Raw genomic sequence first — 21,638 nt, 5'->3', positions numbered from 1 at the left:
GTTGCTGCAGATTTGTTGGCTGCACGTCCATGATGTGGATCTCCAGTTCCACCACATCCCAAAGGTGCTCTATTGGATTGAGATCTGGTAACGGTGGAGGCCTTTGGAGTACAGTGAACTCATTGTCATGTTGAGATGATTTGAGCTTTGTGACATGGTGCGTTATCCTGCTGGAAGTAGCCATCAGAAGATGGGTACACTGTGGTCATAAGTTTAAGTTTATTTACTTTACTATTTACTTTATGAATCCCCCTGAGGGGAAATTCAAGGTTTTCACTCTTGCTTGTCAATTACACACACAGGTCCAAAAGACACACACATGCACAAACAGGACCTATACATGCACAAAGTGGAGACATGTCAGAGTGAGAGGGCTGCCCTTGGTGAGGCACCCCAAGCAGTTGGGGGGTTCGGTGCCTTGCTCAAGGGCACCTCACCCAGGAGGTGAACTGGCACCTCTCCAGCCACCAGTCCACGCTCCATATTTTGGTCCGGACAGGGACTTGAGCAGGCGACCCTCCGGTTCCCAACCCAAGTCCCTATGGACTGAGCTACTGCCGCCCCACTGAGCTACTGAGCAGGGATGGACACGGTCAGCAACAATACTCAGGTCGGCTGTGGTGTTTAAACCATGCTCAGTTGGTACTAAGGGGCCCAAAGTGTGGCAAGACACATCATTACACCACCGCCACCAACAACAACCTGAACCGTTGATACAAGGCAGGATGGATCCATGCTTTTGTGTTGTTTATGCCAAATGTAAAGCTATATTACCTATATCATTATGTTTCTGATCATTCTTGATAAACTCTATATCCACAAATTGAAATGGTCTGACTTCAAACCCTGCATTAACTGGTTTATTGTTGAACCCGAGCAGTACGGCACCTTGCTAGACGATGTGAAGAAGAATAAAAAGCAACAAAGACTTTCAATATTTTAAAGGGCATATATTTTTTAATGTAAAGGACTAAAAGTATGAATGGACTTTTAATACCTGTTTCATAACTCTTTACTTTAGAAATAAAGTATTTTGAAATTTAAAAAATGTTCTTGAGTCAGCATTTAAGATTAAGCAGATTACTGAATGTTTAAAAAGGATAGTATTTGAAATATTTTTCCAGTTACCAGTTTCATCCAGTTGGTGGTATCATGTTTGAACTAAAATGTGATTTCTTTGTTGATAAAATTCCTTATAAATTAGCTAATTTTCGTAGACCAGCACTGACAGCTTGGTTATTAGCTTACAAACGTAACTTCTCTGCCCCATAGGTGGCCTACTTTGTATTGAACAATAAAGACATCCAATATAAAAATAAGACGATCTTCTATCACACATGGTTCAAAAATGGGATACTGACAGTTTGACCAATTACTTTATAAATATGGTTACTTACTGACCTACAAAGAAATTCTGGATGAATTCTAAATAACTATGCTATTGTTTTTGATACTACTGTATACCAGAAAGTGTCCTTATACTTGGACAAAACTCTGGTGTTTTACATGTATCTACCTGCTAATTTTGAAGATTGTGTGGAAAATATTTATGTTGGTGGAACTAATATATACAATAGAAGTGCTCTAACAAAAATATTAGATGCACAAAAAGTTATGTTACTGTCCCTTCCTCTAGATGTTTCTGGTCTTCCTTATTCAATGATATACAGTGGGAGGACGAATGGAAAATTTGTGTTATATACACAATTTAAATTTAATAATTTATTACATAGAATTTAGCCAGGAAAGCTTGCATTTTAAAGATTTGAGTTGAATATGGATTATAAGTGTGATGTCTGTGGACTGGAAAAGGAGAGTAGGTTATCCTTCATCTGTTTTTTTCACTCTATATACAGCAGAATGATGCCAGCTGTCTAACAAAAGAAGCTTAGGATAAATGTTGAAATAAATATCTTTGATGTAATGCTATATTTTAGTCAATATAAGATTGGAAATACAATGTTGTACCACACATGTATCATACAACTCTTTATTTTCAGAAGATTCAATATTTATTGAAAAAGTGGTCAGAAACCAAACTGACTTTCCTGCACTTTATAAATGAATTTCAATATCACACCATGTTAAGAATAAAAAAGCTATTAAGTCTTTTAAATTATTATAATATGATGCATATAACAAAAACTCTGGCATTATAAAATGCAAATGTATTATTCTTTTGTTTATTTTTTGTCTTCTTATTTTGTGTATCTGCTTGTATTTCTGTAAATAAATAAATGAATTTGTGCACAATAAAGTGAAAAAGAAGCTCCTGATTCACTTACAAAAATGGTGGGCTTTTTTTTTTCTCCATACATTTAATAATACGTTTAAGATGAACTGGCAGGAGCAAATTTTCAGCAACCCTCCCTTTATTTGGAATATTACATCTCATTATATCTCTCATACATTACCTAAGCTGGGTGGCTGAAACTTTGTTGTTTGTAACTATGATATTTATTAAATCCCTGTAAAAATGTTTTTTAGTACCAGGCTTTTTTGTCATGGTCTCTCATCTACAAACACTTTTTTTCACTTCAAACCTTCTTTATATGGAATAACAAGGACATTTTATATATACACAAATCCATCTTCATGAAATACTGGTTTTACATTGGAAGATCAGTTGTTTAACAGGGATGGTCTTCTCTCTAATTATGAATAGTTTCTATTAGAATATAATATTGATGTAACATCTGGGGATAACGCAAAGTCTTTGGTGCAATATCCTGGAGTTTGTATGCTATGTAAATCTCAGCCAACAATTGGCCTTCTTCCTGTCAACATACAATCCCACAGGCAAAATTTGTTTTTTCAGTTTTCCAGGTAACATCTGGTCTCTAAGATCTGTACCAGAGATCCTACATTTCCATATGTGACTTCATATTGGAATTAATTTGTGGATGATATGGTACAGAAGGCCTGGCCTCTCCCTGATATCGTTAGTTAATCACCATCACCAATCACCAATAATGAAATTTATTTTTAACTCATTCATGAATTCTATCCAGGGGCAGCACGGTGGTGTGGTGGTTAGCACTGTCGCCTCACAGCAAGAGGGTTGCCGGTTCAATCCCGGTTGTGGGAGCCCTTCTGGGCGGAGTTTGCATGTTCTCCCGTGTCCGGGCACGTGTCCAGGCACTCCAGCTTCCTCCCACAGTCCAAAGACATGCAGATTGGGGACTAGGTTAATTGATAACTCTAAATTGTCCGTAGGTGTGAATGTGAGTGTGAATGATTGTCTGTCTCTATGTGTCAGCCCTGTGATAGTCTGGCGACCTGTCCAGGGTGTACCCTGCCTCTCGCCCGATGTCAGCTGGGATAGGCTCCAGCCCCCCTGCGACCCTCAAGAGGATGAAGCAGTTAGAAGATGAATGAATGAATGAATTCTATCCAGCTAAAATTTGATATGTGTTTTTTTTAAAGAGTGACAATGGTGTGATTTGTTGTTTTAATGATGGACATCCAGAAACGTTTGTGCTTTTATCACTGAGAATACTGATGACTTTTGTCTTGCTGTGGAGGAATGTGTTGTTTGGTCTCCTGGAAAACGATATACAGAAAAACACTCTTGTATACACAATTAATCTTATTATAATGGACAAATTTAATATCTATAAATGTAAATTCACAGGTAAGAAACCTTTATTACATTTATTAACTTGAATTAATGTCAATTTGACACTCAAACTAAAAGCAAATGAACACAGCTTGCATTGTGTTAAGAATATTCATATAGATGTCTATAAATGTAAATAGGAAGTCAGTGGTTATGCTGGTGTTTGCTGATTGTACTGTATTTCCACAGGCCTACTAAATGAGTCACAAAGGCTTTTATAAATCACACAGCCACATTTGGATCTAAGTTCAAACAAATCCATTCTTCCTATCTAGTCACTGACCTCTCTGGCAGTGCAGTCTATACTTTCCCCCACTGTACATAAACTAGGCAGGAACTATCCTTGTAATCAGTTTTAGTAAAGCATACTTGGTGTGTATCCCATTAGAGAGGCATGGACTGAGGTCTAGAGGGATGACATTACATTTAATTTCATATGTTGAAACCTAATGAAATTAGTTTAATACAAATATCTTACATAGCAGTACACTTATGATGTAAACGTATAATCCTCCTTAATATTCACAGATGAGCACAAAGTTGAAACAAAGTAATCCTGGAACTTTTAGGCGTCCTGTGTTTTGGAGCCACGGGGCTGTTGCCTGTTTTACCAAGTTGGTGATCCAGCCTTGACCATGAATTATATTTTACTGATACTGTCTGTACACAATGAGGAGGCAAACACACACATGAACTTGTAAAGACGTACATCTAAATTAAATCCTTCACTAAGCAACTGCACACTTAAATATTGTGAACATAGCAAACGACTTACTTAACAATGTATACAGTCTCTCCAGTGGGTCATCTAAAGGGAAGACACAAAACCTACAGTTATTTGTGTATGAATGATGTAACAAATGCCCAATAATCAAAAGATGTGGGCCTAGTTTTTGGATTTCACTGTGGATACTTGAATGCTACTGCACTGCTGACAACGTATACATATGTGATCCCCTGTACACTTCCGCTTGGACTTGTGTCCAACATGGTCTTTCATTTTACATAGACAATCTTCTTATGGATAAGATACTTGTATCAAATAAAAATGCCCATCTCGCTAAGAAAGATTTTTAATTACCCGTACCAAACCACACAAAAATGATATAGCGTACATGTTTCACATACTGGTATGTTTATTAACACCAGGAACAACAACAAGCTACATCACAAACTCTGTGATAAAAGTTGGATTACCAAATACTACATTTACAGGCTAATGAGGCTATGTAATTACCGAAACGTAATGCATTCACTTTATCAATTCATGAGATTATTATCTCGCTAATTTCTGATAATCTCGTTAACTCATAATCTCTTTAATTAAAAAAAAACAAAGCAGGATTTTCTCAAGTAAATACATTACGCTCCCATATGCAATAAAAGGATTAACTTGAGAACAAAAAATGTACATTATACCAACGCTTTTTTTTTTTTTTTTTTTTCTTACAGTGGCAAACTACTATAACACTCTCTCAGAGTAGCTTTAAAAATAAAATAAAAAACGTGGCTGTACAGTGTCTAAATAACGTCTGGAGGGGTAGGAAAAAGAAAACACAAGTTAAGTACAATTGGCACATATGGAAAGAACAAACTTTAACAAAATGTGGTCTGTGTGCCACTCGCATGTTAGCGTTTTGTTTTTTGTTTTTCCAGAAAATTTTAAGTGTCATTAAGAAATCAGCTGTTCTGGTGTTTTTGGCTTAGTGTCTCCAGCCATGATGCGATGAATCCTCCTGCGGTGGTTCTTGAGTGATTTCAGGTTTGGGTATGTACCCTGACAGACGTCACAGCGATATGACTCGGACTGTTTATGAGTAAGCAGGTGTTTCTGCAATCCGTCCATGGTGCCAAACCAGCGGAGACACACGGGGCAACGCACAGGCTTGATGGCAGGCTTGCAAGCCCCACTCCTCTGGTGAAACATAAGACTGATTGTGTTTGGGAAGTCAGAGTTGCAGTGGGAACAGTGATAGGTTTTGGGTGGGTTTGCGGGATTTGTAGCACGTACACCTTTGCATCGATTCCAGGATATGTGCCTTCGGAGGGAACAGCGAGTTGAGAAAGTGTTGCCACATCGTGAGCACACTATCCGCTGCTGCTTCTTTGCTGGATTTGGCGGCGGCTCTGTGTGTGGTTGCTTCTGTGGAGGCTGATGCACCGGAGGAGGGGGCTGCTGCGGAGGCGGCTGCTGCTGAAATCGAAGTAATAATGGCTGTGATCGCTGTGGCTGTAGTCCCTTCAGCAGCTGGTGATGAGGATGCATGTGGATCTGCAGATGAACTTCGTAGTCTGCCCAGGAACTAACAGTCTCTCCACATGTCGGACACGTGTAGGATTCCTGCGCATGCTTCTGCAGATGCTCCAGGAGAAGCCTTGGGGATGTAAATCCAACCCCACACTCACACGTCACCCTCCTTGGAAGTACCGAGGGCAGTGACATGATGCCCCAGTTGCCCCCGTCATCCTCCTTGGTCTGACTGTCTGTTGCATTGCCTGACATACTCTGCTGCACAGTCCCTCTCTCCACCTGTCCGCCATCTGTCATTGTTCGCTGCAACTGACATTTCTTTCTGTGGACCATCATGTTATCTTTGCGGTTGAAGGTCTTCCCACAGACAAAACAAGCAAACATGGGCTTTATATTGTTGGCAGTTAGAAGACTAGCACCCTGACCACCACCCTGTGCTACAGTTCCAAGTCCACGTGGCCTAAATCCGCACAGCCGTAGATGGCGCCTCAAAGTAGATGGCCGGCTGTAGGTTTTCTGACACCTGTTGCAAGGGTAGCGTTTTACACCATCTCTAACAAAATAGCGCAGGCTAGGGAGCGCTGTCCCTGCATGTTCGCCTGACATAGTCTTCTTCACCTCGCTGTCATTACCAGTTTTCTCTATGGAGCTAAGCACCTCCATTTCATCATCCAAGGGCATTGTCCACTGCCCTTCATTACCGTCATCATCATCATCATCATCATCATCATCATCAACTGCTGCTTCATCCCAGCTACTGTTTTCTTCTCCTTGCTGGGGCGATATCCCAGACAGAGAGGTGTCCGTGTGTGGCTCCATCATGGACGATTTGGGGTAGAATGGTGAGAATTTTTTTGCTGGATGGGTCCAGGCCAACTGTGACACTTCTGAATTTGGCGAGGTCACCTCTACCTTGATACGACCAGTAACTTCAGTGCCCACGCCAACACTCTTGGAAATGTGAGCTCCAGCTTTAAACCCTGCATCTGTTTTGATTTCATGGTTTGATCTAAATTCTAGCATTTTCTGAACGGAGGGATCGGCCTGCAGAGGGGGGCCTGACCTCGGGCCCTGGCACCTGTGCATTTTGAGGTTCCACCTCCGTGCGTAGCTGTGCTTGCACAATGGACAAAAGAAAACTTTTTTTGAATTGTTTAGACTATGGAATGGCACTATTTTTTGAGCAAACTGTAACTTTTTCTTGTAAGAGCTTGATGGCTGTAAGGTCTTGTTTCCTAACTGAGGGCAAACGTGATTGTCAGGTAAAGGCAGCCGCCCAATGATCAGCTGTTTGCAGCGACGACAACATTTAATCCTCTCTTTTTTGTGCAAGAAATGATGCTCTGTCAGTTTGTCCAAGTTTTGAAATACCCTTCGACAGCGGCCGCACTGGTATCTCCCATATGTGCCATTGCTGCCAGCATCCATCAGCTTTTGACGGGTTTCAAGAACCACGACAGGTGATAAAGTCTTAGTCAGGGAGACAACCTTCTTCTTACTGGACTCAAGAATTCTGCTGATGGACGGAGCTTTAGTCTTTATACCAGGTTTTGCAAGCAGCCGCCTCAACTGTGCAATAGAGAGGTCATTAATTGGGGTCACCTCTGGTTTGGCTACTGGTGTTATATCAACAGGGACGACTTCTTGTTTGGGGGTTACTGTGTTCTCATTTTGAGCCTGAGACAGAGGATGTGGAAAGTGCTTCATGTATGCTGATGCCACCAACTTCATTAGTGAGTTATTTCCAGCCAAATTCTCACCCTTTTTGCTACTGAGAACAGAATTTATATTGTCCTGTGAATGCATGTCCTCTACAGTCTCTGGTATGTTCTCTGTTGTGGCTGACATCTCCCCAACAAGACTCTCAAGTTGTTTCACACTGTCATTCTGAGGGGGTGTACACTTGCCTTGAGGAGTGGTTACTATGGCAATGCCGTCCTCCAGGCTTACATCTGCTTTATGGTCTGTTAATGTGGGTAGTTCGGCAGCTGAAAACCTTGAGGTAGAGGGGCAACTAAGGACCAAACCAGGCTGGGTGACAGTTGGAATGAATGATACATGCTGGTTGGGAAAACCTTTATCACACCCTGCTTCACTGGAGAGAACACTGCTACTACCTAGTAGCTGTATTTCAGGGATATGTGATTGCTTATGCTCCAGCATAAGACTAAAGTCCTGAAACTCCTCTCCACAATCACAAATATAAAAAGCAGGTGATGGGCACTCAGGCAAGAGTGTGTGTGGACCAGGGTGCTCGCTGGATGAGTCCATACTTGCAAACAGTGTTTCATGTGGGCTGGTGCTGGGCTGTGGAGGAGCAGAGCCCTTGGAAAGTCCACCAGCGTGAGTGGCCTGATGTACTAGCAAGGAGGCCAATCCGCTGAAGGTGGCTGAACACGCCACGCAACGATACACTTTGGGAGACGAAGTGGTTCCCTGTAATCCAAGCATCGCGGCAGCCACACATGCAAGTCAATCCAGGTGTTGTGGTCATGCAAGGAAGCCTCCTGTAAATCACATACACACAACATACACAAAAAAAAAATGATGTCAAAATGGACAATCTTACTTTGCACATTGTTTGCAAAAATCAATTTTTCAACCCAAATATATTTACACTAATTCTATCGGCATACATGTATACTAGGGCTGCACGATGCGTAAAAAAAAATAAAGAAGAAAAAATCATATTGCAATTATTTTGATGGATATGTGATTGCGATATGAGTTGCAACTTTTTTGGGAATTGTAGTTTTTACATTTCTTTTTCGCTGGAATTTAAAAAAAAAAAAGATGATTTGATATTTACTGGGGTTTGTACTAATCAAGTATGTTCTCTTACATCTGGAATATGATTTGTAGGCTGAGGCATCTCTGTAGCACGACAATGCCTCATCTAAAATGGGACTTTGTGACACACACAGCTCCTGCATTTTGGATATTGCACTTGGTCATACTACGATTTGGATATTATTTTGATTAATTATGCAGCACTGATGTATACGCCAAAATACCTTCTTATTCATTTCACTGTTAAATCTGGTTACTTGTTTTAAACATGGTCTGATGTTTAGCATTGGAAAACAAAAATAATGCAAACAAGTGAAAATTAATGTCACATGGTGTGTGTGTTTTTTTTTTTTTTTTACAGAAAATTGTCAGTTTCTATGAAACTAAATGACAAGCAATATATTTTGTGTAATAAGGCATTGCAATTTGCTTTTCCTATGACACACTGTTAGGTGGGGTTTTAGCAAACATGATCCAGCTGGAACGACGCTTACCCAGGTCCCTCTCAAAGAGCCCTAAACATAGGCCTGTAAACAGCATGAAGAAAAACCCATGCTTAGTCAGGGCTGTCTTGGCCTGCATTTCATCGCAGCATCCATCTCCACAGAGCACCTGAGAGATGCCCTGGATTGCAACCTGAAAAGACACAGCCCTGCCTGGCTGCAGATGTACGCCCTATTTCCACTGGCTTTGTATAGCATGCTTCAGCCTCACAATGAACACATGCATTTCTACTTGATCCTTACAGCAGGGAGAAATCATTCAGACCTGTGATACAGAGCTCTTTATTCTGAGTAGGGAAAAACCATGACTGTCTAAACCAAGCTGTGTTGTCGATCAAACCAGCCATTGGAAACTTCAAAAACTGTGCTCTCTCAAGCTTGCTGCCAATTCTTCTCGCTTTCCCCTCACTCGAGGGGGCTTTACGAGACCGGGAATTATCAATCCACTTGACGGAGGTGGATTCAGTCACTGGTGCTTTCCCTGTGAGCATTTGTTTTCTGTCTCCATCACTAGCTGCCATGACTAGCAGCAATATGCTTCGAGGAGACTACGTTTTTCATTCAGAGAAAATTACTCCTTTCCCATCATGATTTCAATGTGCATGGAGCACCAGCCTCAGGTAGCAAGCTGGAAGCAGATGGATTACTGCGAGGAAAAGTATCATGGTGGAAGTAAAAGTAAAAGAGGAGAAGAATTTCCTTAGTTTTAAGATTTTTTCCTCACTCTCTCATATATGAAAAGACCCAAATTGAAACCTGTAAGCATTCATTAACGACTTGATTACTCTAGGTGCGTTACGGTATTTGATTCTTTTGCAAGCCTCTAGATCCATATGAGCAATTAGCACTATAAACAGTTTCCACTGCTTTTGTGATAATACTTATCTTCTTACAGTTATCTTTGTATTTTGGGTTCATTTCATTGCATGGTGCAATGTTTCCTGACAGTGTATTGTCTTTACAGAGAGTATCATTAGGTGTAAAATGGATGTTTTTGTAAATTCTGCTCTTTTGAAAACCCTGTGAGATCAAACCTAGTTGGCATTTTAAACCATAATGTCAGACTAAATAAGGGCTTGTAATCTAACTTTTCCCCTTGCTCTGCTAAAGGGGCAACAAAGTGCTTTTTTGAAGCATTTTTGACATCCATCACTTCACCAACTCACTGAACAGATTGCTGTTTAAAACACACTAATGAATAGATAGATAGATAGATAGATAGATAGTATATATCTCCAATCATCCAGTGAACTTAGCAGTTTCTCTAATAATCAAAAAGCCCCCACAGTCTCATGAAAGTTTTTCCTATCCAAAACGTCCCCCAATAATCCTAGTAATATACAAAGTCCAAATAATACAAATGAATATTGGACTAATTTTTAGAACCACAATGTCAAAAACATGAAGGACAAACTCTACAAAAAGACAGTAAAACTAATGATTCAATTTGTTTTGAGTGTTAAGATCACTCCACCTGTGTCCAGTGTTGGCATTACTTCAAGATGCTCTATAATAATCACCAGTTTGAGGATGAATGTCAACAATCTGTTGCACTCATGCATCATGTACCACAGTGGGTAAATTGTGAATGTAAATATTATGTTCATGTGTGACTAATTATTATGGCAGATTTTAGGTAATGTAGTTATTATGTAGTCAAACTTGCAGAACATTTACATCTTGAAAATATAAATCATTTGAGGGCATGTTTGAACTCCTCTCTTTAGAATTTGCTTTGGTGTTTTGGTGCATAAAAAAAGATATGTAAATGTAATAGAGAAATTAATATCGCTATTAAAAGACATTATTTAATACAATGCAACTGTTTAAAATTAAATATTTAAAGAGTAATGTGCACAAAACATATTCTCGGGGACGAGCTGCTATGCAGGTCATGGAATTATAAAATCCTTGTCTGATTATAATTAAAAAACAAACAAGACCACAGCATGAACTGAAACTCATAAATCTGAACACCTGGAGGTGACATGAACGGGGAGGAGATATATTTGCAGACTGCATTCCTTCAAGATAGTTTGAGGAGGAATGTCAATATATTCATGTCCGGCTATTAATTATAGCAGATTTTAGGTAATATAGTTACAGTCACACTTGTGGAAAATTTACATCTTGAAAATCTCAGTCATTTGAGGGCATGCTTGGACCCTCTTTTCAGAATTTGCTTTGGTGTTTTGGTGCACAGAAAAGACACATATATGTAATAGAGAAAATAATATAACTATTAAATATTATTACTTGATACAATGCAGCTGAAAACAGGAATGTGCACACAATATATTCTAGGGATGTGCAGCTACTACTGTGTTTAATTAGGATTAAAATAATAGTAATAATAATAGATAACAAACAAGACCACAGCATGAACTGAAACTCATAAATCTGAACACCTGGAGGTAACATGAACGGGGAGATTTATTTGCAGATTGCATCTGAATAAACAAATGACACTGAGCTAGCCTACCCAACAAACCACAAAAGATAACGAATGGTATGAAAATAAAGTCACCACCATATCACTGGAGATCTGAAGCTACGCTAGCTTTGCTAATGCTGCACTCACTGCTAATGAATATAGGGATGTTGTTTTACTGATAAAACACTCTACTACCACACGGTACCGTTTTAACAAGCTCTAATATTAAGCTAAAGAGATGCTCACATCAGCAATATGAGCGATTAGCAATATGCTAGCTCGGTATATGACCCCTCCATACATAGCCCTATACGTTGTGTTGTCTTCACGTATCTCAGAGGGGCTGCTAGTGAAAGCTAACCAGGGGGAGGTGGTCGGACACGTTCCTGGGGAAGGCCGAAGGAGCGAATAACTAACGCTAGCTTGCTAGCTACCATGACCTATGGAGCAGCTTCTGCACAATAACCAACCGTTTTTTCATCTTCACGTACTCACCAGCTTCAGGAGCGTTTGCGTTATTCCTCAAAGCGGAACCACAATGACTGGGCGGGCGGAGACGAAATGGTTCCGCAGACATCTGTTCAAGCTGAGGCCAGAAAACTCTCAAGGGAAACGCAGCTCTGCTCGGCTCCGTGGTGAACAAATGTGATGCTGTGCCAGGAGGACGAGCGCCGAGCTGAGAGCTGCAGCTGCAGCAGGCGCGGAGCGGAAAGACACGGTGGGCTTACAGCGCATGCGCATTAACCCAAGCCCTCCAGGCGACAGTGCGACCTGGCTGCGCCGCGGAATGGCGCTGTGGCCACAGTGGAAACTGCAAGTCATGTGAGGCGCTCTGTCCCTGATAAACATATACCAATGGAATATAAGTGGATGTAAACAATTCAGATTTTTACATTAGGCCTACAAGTTCAGCCATGTTTTATTTTGCATCATAATTTTTGCCAGCAGTCCAACATAAAAATCGTCATCTTATTTTTTCCAGAGAGCACCAGGCTCTATGAAGGTCCACTGCAACCACCTGCTTACTGTAAATAGACCCAGACTATTGATGGTGAGACACAGACTACTGTATTTACTCTTCCTTACAAATATGCACTGCCTAACAAAATCAGAGAGTTGCTTTTTAAAATTAGAATAGGGTTGAATTGAGTAGAAAGAACTTTCAGAATTCAACTGTCCAGTAGCTCATAAAAGACAAAAACAACAGCCACACAATACCCCTCATCTACAACAACAACAGTGGTATTAAAATAGATATAAAATAAAATAAGTTAAAATAAGCATATAAATAGAAATTAAAAATCAAATTAAAATTAAATTAAAATTGTCAGGACTTAAGTGCCTGAAGGCACGGGATGGGACCCACAATGCAAATCAGTTAAATGTGCTTTTATTTACAAAAGGTGCATGCTCAAAATGTGCCGGGAAGTGACTAGAACAAAGACAATGACGGGGCAAGGAGTCCGGGTGAGGAAAGACAACACGACGGGGCTGGGCGAGGCGAAGCGAGGGCAGGGCGCTGAGGTTGAAACAACGAACCTGCAAAGAGTGGAACGTAAAGCCGGGTTTTATACAGCAGTGGAGATGAGAGGTAATCAGGCTGATGAATTGCAGGTGCGTAGAAGAGTGAGAACGGGAGACTGGTGGCCCCGCCTAGCCCGGGATGACAGACAGGGAGAACAAAACAACCAAACACACACAAACACAGGGGGAGGAGAAAACACAGGGAAAAAAACAAACAAACAAACAAAAAAAACAAAGGCTTGGGCGTATCCTGACAAAGATGATCCTAATGGTCCTCCTGGGTGCGCTCCAGGGTGGTCTGAGTGTCCTTCCAAATCTGATGACAATGGTCCATATATTCCTGAACAGAGGGGACTGCAACTTCCCTTTCACATGAAGGGAACAAGGGGGGTTGATAACCCAGGGTGACTTCAAATGGGGTTCTCCTGGTTGAAGCATTTGGAAGGCTGTTGTGGGCGTACTCAATCCATGGGAGGAAGGTGCTCCAGGACTCTGGTTCCTTTTCTGCCATGCAGCAAAGAGAAGATTCCAGCACTTGACTGGCTCTTTCAGACTGTCCATTTGACTGGGGTTGATAACCAGAAGACAAACTAGTAGTAGCTCCAATAGCTTTGCAAAAAGCTTTCCAAACTTGAGAAATGAATTGTGGACCCTGATCTGAAACTATGTCATGAGGAATGCCATGGAATCTGAAAACATGTTCAACTAGTAGTTCTGCTATGGTGAAAGCGGAGGGAAGCTTAGCTAGAGCAATGAAGTGTGCTGCTTTAGAAAACCTATCGACTATGGTGAGTATGACTGAATTACCGTGTGATGCATGCAAACCTGTTACAAAGTCCAAAGTGATGTGTGACCAAGGTTGCAAGCGAACCGGGAGACATGCGGCCACTGTAACATTGAGTTATTTGTGTGAACACGTTACTGTCCGAGGCCACCACAGGAATGGGTTCAGCTAGTGTGCTCAGCTTGCACCACAGCTCTTTCGCTACTTCAATGTTCAGAAGATTATCCTCAGCCCCAGAGTCAATGAGAGCCAGCAAAGGAAGCACAGTTTGTCTAAAAGTCACTGAGGCAGCAACCAGGAGACGAGATGGTTCATAGGTTGGGAAGGTTGGGAATGGCTCATCACTACCCCCAAACCTACTGACAAGCACTCTCTTTTGGCCGAACAGGACAGGTGGCAACCAGATGACCAGACGTTCAGCAGTACAGAGACTCACCCGCCTTTAACCGGCAACGACGTTCCTCTGGAGACAACTTGGCACGACCCAGTTGCATCGGCTCCTCATTTGTCGACCCAGGAATAGGTGAGCAGCAGCAGAACCATGAGGCGCCGTGTCCGTATTCTAACTCCTGGCTCCAGTAGCCCGGGCTGAGTTAACAGCTGCGGATGCAAAATGTCTTTAGATTTTGCAAGTATGGCACACCGTGCGTGCTGGCGCAGCTACTCCTCTTTCCCACCTCCGTCCCTCCTACCTGCACAAGTCGGAAAGAGGAAGGAGAGAGGGCGTGGAGTGGGTTTTACACAACCGATTCACATCACACCAATCAAATGAGCCTCTCTCCTCGCCCTTAAATGCGCCGCGCGAAGGCGTAATGAGAGTTTACTCAATTCGCCATGGCAGAAGAGAACAGCAGCGTCAGACAGCCAAACTTCTCCCAGGAGGAAAATGATGCTTTGGTCTGGGAGGTCCGAGCTCGCAGTGTCCGAATATACGGAACTGCGAGCAGACCTCCATGGGCTGATGATGCAAAGGTAGCCTAGGAGGAGGTCACCACAACTGTAAATCAGTGTGGCCCAGATACACTGAGAACCGTTGCCCAGTGCAAAAAACGGTTCAATGATGTTAGAAGAAGGGCCAGACAGTGCCAGTCCCCTTTGATCTGACATCAGATGTGACGGGACAGTCGATATAGAGATACATTTATGTGCTGATTGTAGATAGTTGCATTGAATAGTGGTTTTTGTGGGTATTTATTGCATTGTTAATGTGCCTGACATTCTGGAAACCTGCCTATAAGGTTTTGGTGATGTGTGTGCACTGTCCGCCGGTCAGCCAAACTTCCACTACACCGGCTGCGTTCCACCTGCGCTGACAGTAGACCTGGTTTCAGCTGGCGAGCTTTTAGCGCACCTTTGGCGAAGCCTTTTGGCATGAAACTGTCACTGCCCCAAGCTAGAGCTGTCGACACCTCCCCCTGCTGCACGGCCACACCCATCTCAGCACACCTCGGTCTGCCAAACTACCAAACTGAGCGCGCCTCAGGTCGCCACCCTGCACCGCGCTGGGAAACTAGAGGCCTAAGAGTCCAAAATTCAACAGCATAATCCCCCACAGATCTGCTCCCGTCTCAGCCGAAGTAACCATTCTGAAGCATTACATAGTTAGGATGATCGATGACAGCCTTTAAATTTTCTTCAAAGAAAGAAAAATGTTATGTACAAAAGTCCGTCTGTGAACGTACCGCTTCTGCCCAAGCCAGAGCTCTGCCCCTCAGCAATCGCAAAACATAACAAATCTTAGAAACAAGTTTACACTGCAGTAAAAATCCTCAACATTTATTCAGATCCCCATCAAACGGTTCTGGGTCACTTACATGAATGCTAAATTAGACAAGTGTTTAGACATTTCAGTAATAGAAGCTGACATAGCTTGGTTGCTCTCAAAAAGTGCATGTAAAACTTGATTTAATTGTCCAATTTGTGCTCCCTGATTAGCCAGTGCCTAGTGAACTGAATCTGGGGGGTCCATGATTACGGCCAGTTCGTTCTGTCAGGACTTAAATACCTAAAGGAACGAGATGGGACCCACAATGCAGATCATTGACTAAAACAAAGAGGAAGATGGGGATCCAGGGCAGGTGAAGGAGTCCGGGTGAGCGAAGACATCATGATTGGGCTGGGCGAGGCAAGGCTGGGGGCAGGGAGGTGTGAAGAGTGGAATGTGAAGCTGGGTTTTATACTGCATGAAGTGGAGATCAGAGGTAATTAGGCTGATGCATTGCAGGTGCGTAGGAGAGTGAGAACAGGAGACTGGTGGCCCCGCCCAGCCCTGGAGATGACAGACAGGGAGAACAAGACAACCAAACACAAACACAAGGGGAGGGAAAAACACAGGGGAAAAAAAATCCTGACAAAAATAAAATTGCCCATTCGACAGTCCTGTCCAGTTGTGGCTAATGTGATGTGTATGAGTGTGTCTATGACTGGATTCAGGAGGTGTTAAACAGTCTTATTGCTGTGGGGACGAACGATCTCCTGCAACGCTCCATTCTGCAATGCAGTGAGATGAGCCGACTGCTGCAGCTGCCCTGTCACTCCAGGAGGCTGTGGAGAGGGTGTCTGCTCTTGTCCATTATAGCTTTCAGTGCTATCCAGTGACTTCTATTATTCATAGATACATTCTTGATATGACTGACAAATGCACCTTCTGTAACAATATGATAGAAACATTAGAACACTTATTCTTTCAACATGTACATGTGACTATCCTCTGGACTGATTTTCAGTTGGATCTCCAAAGCACATCAACTGGTACTGGCATGCCCATCCCTCTGTAAGCCTGCTGAATTGTCTCCAAGACCCAATGAGACAGCCTATAGCCTTCAACACTGGCTGGCCCTGGTACTGGGCCTTAAAAGCAGACAAAGAGTTGGTCTGTCTTTCTAAACGCTGCAGTGTGACAGACATAGACCTTCAGGGGTCCAACAGGACAGAGATTGAGTCTTTTTGACCCTCACTACCCTCCATGGAGGGGTTGTAGGGTCGGAACTCCACCAGCTGATTCGGTGCACTGACTGAAAGTCTGTGAGTATTTTTGGCAGGAATGCAGGGTTTGGACGCACCATGACACCAGTGTCATCCAGCAGGAAAGCAGGAATCACTTAATGCTGACTGACTCCAGAGGCTCAAAAGGTTCCTGCTGGGACCTGGGTCAGCCAACAACTGACCCAGGTCCCACAGTGGAATGGCCGGCCTTCTGGTGCGAGGTGCAAGCCTCTGTGCACCCTTCAGGAACTGAGAGATGAGGCTGCAGTCACCATCTGCAAGCCTATAATCCCCTGTACGAGCAGCCTTGATAGCTGCCACCATGCCTCTAAGGGTTGATGGTGATTTTCCCACCTCAAGCAGCCCCTTCTTTTCTTCTCTTCTCTCTCTCATATCTTTTCTTTTTCTTATTCTCTTCTCTTTCTCTTGTTCTGTTTGAGGCTGCTGCCAGCCCTGACCTCGCTCCAAGGCGCCTGGCACCTCCTCTGCAGAGTGACAGGGTTCCTGGCCCTGCTGAATCATCATGGATGCATCAGGCCCACATGAGGCAGATGGCTCAGCAGGCAGTTTAAGCAGACATGCCCTATCCTCTGGCCACAGCATGAACTGTGAAAGCCAGAGATGGCGCCTGGCCACCCAAAAACTTGCCATAGCCCTGCCAGCTGCTTCACCTTGATCTCTCATGAGCTTTGGAAGAAGTGAGGAGACACGTTGTAGTTCGGCTATTAGACGTGTACTGCACTCCTCGTCCAGCTGGCCAACCAGATGGCGCTGGTACAGGGACCGAATGGCACCCCTGTTTGCCAGCTGTATCTGGACTGCCATGGCTCCTTGCATTTTTCCCAACAAGACATTTATACCTTGCAGTTTCTACTTGGGCAATTCGCCTTGCCCAGGAGGGACTTTGGCGGAGCCACCAAGGCAGCCCAAACCTGATCCATGGGGGGCAATGGCCCACAGCCTATCCTCCCCCGATTTTCAACTGCAGCCATACGACAACAGAGCCCTGACCAGCGTGCAACTGCCATGGGTGTTGTAAACCAGCTCCTGACCACCTCCTTGAAATCAGAAAGGAGAGGCAAAAGGAACCATGTGGGTCACCCCCGTTTCATCATCGAAATGGGAAGGGCTGGGACCCTGATCAGCTGGCAGGTCAAGCCCCAGAGCTGAAGCAGCCCAGCCAACAATTCCTTAAGGAGAGGTGACTGCTGGTCATGCTCCTTTACAGGCACCTGCTGCCCCTCTGAGGCCAACTCATCATTCTCTAAGGGCCCAAGGCCAAGAATGTCTATCTCCTCCTCTGACCCAGGGCAGGAGAGGCTCCTATCCAACCCAGCAGAGGGCCCAGGAGCAGGGAAATTCCTATGTGACACAGTCCGCTCACCCCCTACTAAAACTGTAATAATGGAGGCAATGGAGCACCCTGATGGGCCCCCGTCCCCCACTACCAGACCCGCCAACCTAGAACGCTTAGCTGGCTGCAGGCCCTGAGAAGGGGCTGGTGGACGTCTGCCAATGAATGGCAACAGGCAGAAGCAGTTCATGCATGAAGGTGGATTATCACGAGTAGCACTGCATGCTCTATTCCCAAACATGACACATAGTAGTCATGTTTCTTTTTCTTTTTAACATTGCAACCCACACAAGAAGGGCCATGCCGGCTTGCCATCGTCTCTCTCTATTTTTCTTTTCTTTTTCTTTTTTCTTTTTTTTGGAGTGACGTCACTGTGTTTTCTTTGACACCGAACAGCGGGACACTTCTACTAGAGGTGAGATTCAGTGTTTTAATGAGGAAATGGGAAGCCCTTTGCAGGTGCGAACTGGAAAACCAGCTACACCAGCTACAACTGTGGTGGTAAGCCGCTCGCCACCCCCAACTCTATCGAGAGCGGGCAACTAAAGCCCAGAGGAACGTTGCAAACTGCCCCCCCGACTCTATTGAGTTTGAGCAAGCAACTAAACCCCTAAGGAATATTGCGAACTGCCCCACGACTCTGCTGGATTTGAACGACCTCCTACAGGGGGGCAGCATACTGCCCCCCGACTGAGTCAGACTCAAGCGAGCTGCTATGCCTCCACCGTGCGTAAAAAGACAGCTGCAATACATGGATATGGCAGCCCTCTCAACTGTTTTACTCCTTATTGTCAAGAAAAGGAAACTGCGTTTAGCTATCCTTGAGAACTACCCGTGAGGGCCAGCTCTCCAACCTAAACGAATCTAAGTGGACAAAATGCTAAATTCCTCTCTCTTTTCTTTCTGCTCTCACATCGACTAGAAATCAATGAATCAGTGGGTGCATGCGCAAGGTGGGGCTTTTATAGTTGGGTGCATGTCGGCCACGTAAAGTGGTGTCTCTTAAAGATTATTAATTTCCACATCGATGACCGCAGATGGGGATAATTCCCATAGTCTTCTATGTATCTTGATATGATAGAGAACTGCCAATTTCACTTCAGAAAAGAAATCCCATTTTACATGGTTGCTTTCAGTAAACACTCAACGCACTTTCACATAAAAAGTATAGTGTGAAAATATCTTGATTTTAAAGCAAACATTTAATAAAATGCAACATTCTACAACTGTATCCCTTACTGGTTAAGCCACAGTGCTCTTATTGCCAAGAAGAGAAAATCAGCATGCGTTCCTTGCAAGTTCTGGGAGCAGTGATTTTTTTTTTTATCTCTACCCTGCCATCCTATTCATCTCAGACCAATAAAAATGCTTGTTTCATGTAAAGCACATGAGTAGAAGCAATGCAATAACATGTTTGGCTAATATTTACAGAGCTCAAGATGTAAAACCTCATTTGTCTCATTTTACCTGATGTCTCAAATGACCTGATTTTACCCTAGTTAGTAATTAATTGATTAAATTAGCTTTTAACTAGGGCCACTCTCAAGATGGGAGCCCCAGTTCAGGTTAGGCTCCTATAATTTCAGAGTACAATATGCTTTAGTGGTGCACACCGTGACAATACAAATTTACAGTGCATTAAATTACCACAGACCAACTGTCACTAGGCAAACCTGGAGTCACTCCTCCTCCACTCCTTAGCTGGTCTTCTAAGATAAAAATGGATATGCTGCAGCCAAGCAGAGGAGGAGTTTGGGTATCTTGAAGTGTAATCCATGACTGAGGATAAGTCACTGTCATTCAGCAGCGGGTTCAGTTCTGCAGTTATTGTATAATTCCCTGCGGTGGTGAGGTGAGACCAGAGCTAGACTCCAGTGTTGTTAATCTTTATGTAGAGGAACCAGGTGAAGTTGTTGACATATACACAACTATGATTAATTACATAATACCAGCATGTCAGGCATAACTATAATGCTTATTGAGTTAGAAAAAACAACATAACAATGTACAGAGACTGTGTAACTCCTCTCTCCAGGAACGGAGAGGAGATGTGACCGAATGAATTAAACCTGTTCCTGAAACCCCTTGACTAAAAGCCCTCTTCTGGCTGATTAGAGAGCAATGAAGTAGTTGGGATATGCTGCATGTTTCATAATTGCTAATAGCCTGTAGCATGACCTTCACAAATCAGCTTTGAAAGGCAGCGCAGTCGGACACAGACAGGTAGAATATATGCAGAAAGATTCTGCATTAAAGACTTAAGCCCAGCGTAGGTCCACATATTAACAGAGGAAATGTTTTAGTATGTCCACGACCATGGAAAGGAGGAACTACTGCAGTTTCTATATATAGTGCTGCGGTCTCAAGGCTTGTGTTTGACCAGTCAGCAGTCTTCAGTGCTGCCAACTACAGTAGAACTACACCATACTCAGAGCCTTACTGGGGACAGTGACTACAGCCCAGCACTTAACTGGACCTGCTGTCCTGAGATTTGAATTTGATGTGGGCTTTGAGTTGGTGGAGTAATCAGTAACAATCATGTGGTTCAATTTCTTCCCAGAAAGCACAAATTCACTGAATGGCCAGGCAATTCCCAAAGTCAAATTGTCATGGTACTATAATAACATTGGTCTGCTTCTCTAACCTGAGGTATGGTCAGTCCAGTCACATCCAGTAACCACACTGTCTCCAGCTACTGTTGCTCCTCAGCATGGGGAACAGTTGATTTCTAACATTACAAAAGTGTTACAAGTCAAACTGTGTCTCATTCTGCCGATAGAGCACCTACTGCTTCACATGGCCTCACTGCCTTCCTCAATCTCTCGAATTAATCAACTCAGATGAAGAAATACTTCTGCAATTTCTGCCTGCTCTGTCTCTGAAATATGGATCTAGTATGCCACATAACTTGTTTTGCTTGATCTGGTGAAGGCTGAGCCACATCCCCAAGACTCACAGCACCTCACCCAGGCTGAACGGGTTTATGAATTGTATTTTGGATATGGAGATGGCAGTCATATTGTCTACTTTCCCAGGCTACTCCCACATTGTATGTAGCATCTTTAGGGCTCGTTTGATTTGGCTGGTATTGAGACATTTAAAGTTTAGGACCATATTTTCAGAGTTAGACACTTAAACACACATAATGGTGTGTCACACAGGGCAATCCTCAACCAATAAAATCTCTCCTCATAAAGGAACATCTTGCAAAGAAGCTGACAGTCAATCAGTAGCTGTTCAGTAAGTGGACTGACAGTTTTCCTCCTGCTTGGGGAGATCACAGGGCTGCTCTCAGGTTTTTGTTTCTTGATGTAGTCCAGTGCATTTGTGGCAGGCACTAATGGATTAGCACTGAAGACATCTGGTTGGCCTTTGATCTTGTGATTTCCCTTAA

General features: G+C 43.2%; 1 protein-coding gene across 1 annotated transcript; it reads right to left on the bottom strand.

The window, feature by feature from the left end:
- Positions 1-4,737: 4,737 nt before the first annotated feature.
- Positions 4,738-12,319, bottom strand: LOC117266297 (uncharacterized). The gene is made up of 2 exons (XM_033641415.2): positions 12,093-12,319; positions 4,738-8,377 (listed from the first exon to the last, which is right to left on the bottom strand). The coding sequence occupies exon 2, from the start codon at positions 8,319-8,321 to the stop codon at positions 5,292-5,294; it is 3,030 nt and encodes a 1,009-aa protein (XP_033497306.1). The 5' UTR covers positions 8,322-8,377; positions 12,093-12,319; the 3' UTR covers positions 4,738-5,291.
- Positions 12,320-21,638: the final 9,319 nt, after the last annotated feature.

The sequence above is a fragment of the Epinephelus lanceolatus genome, chromosome 10, assembly GCF_041903045.1.
Source record: "Epinephelus lanceolatus isolate andai-2023 chromosome 10, ASM4190304v1, whole genome shotgun sequence".
Classification (NCBI taxonomy): Eukaryota; Metazoa; Chordata; class Actinopteri; order Perciformes; family Serranidae; genus Epinephelus; species Epinephelus lanceolatus.
The sequence above is the reverse complement of the archived record's forward strand: the minus strand, read 5'-3'. Positions and strand labels throughout refer to the sequence as shown.

Bases quoted from the DNA above. Each gene is read 5' to 3' on its own strand.
- LOC117266297 (XM_033641415.2), bottom strand. From the start codon at position 8,321: ATGCTTGGATTACAGGGAACCACTTCGTCTCCCAAAGTGTATCGTTGC.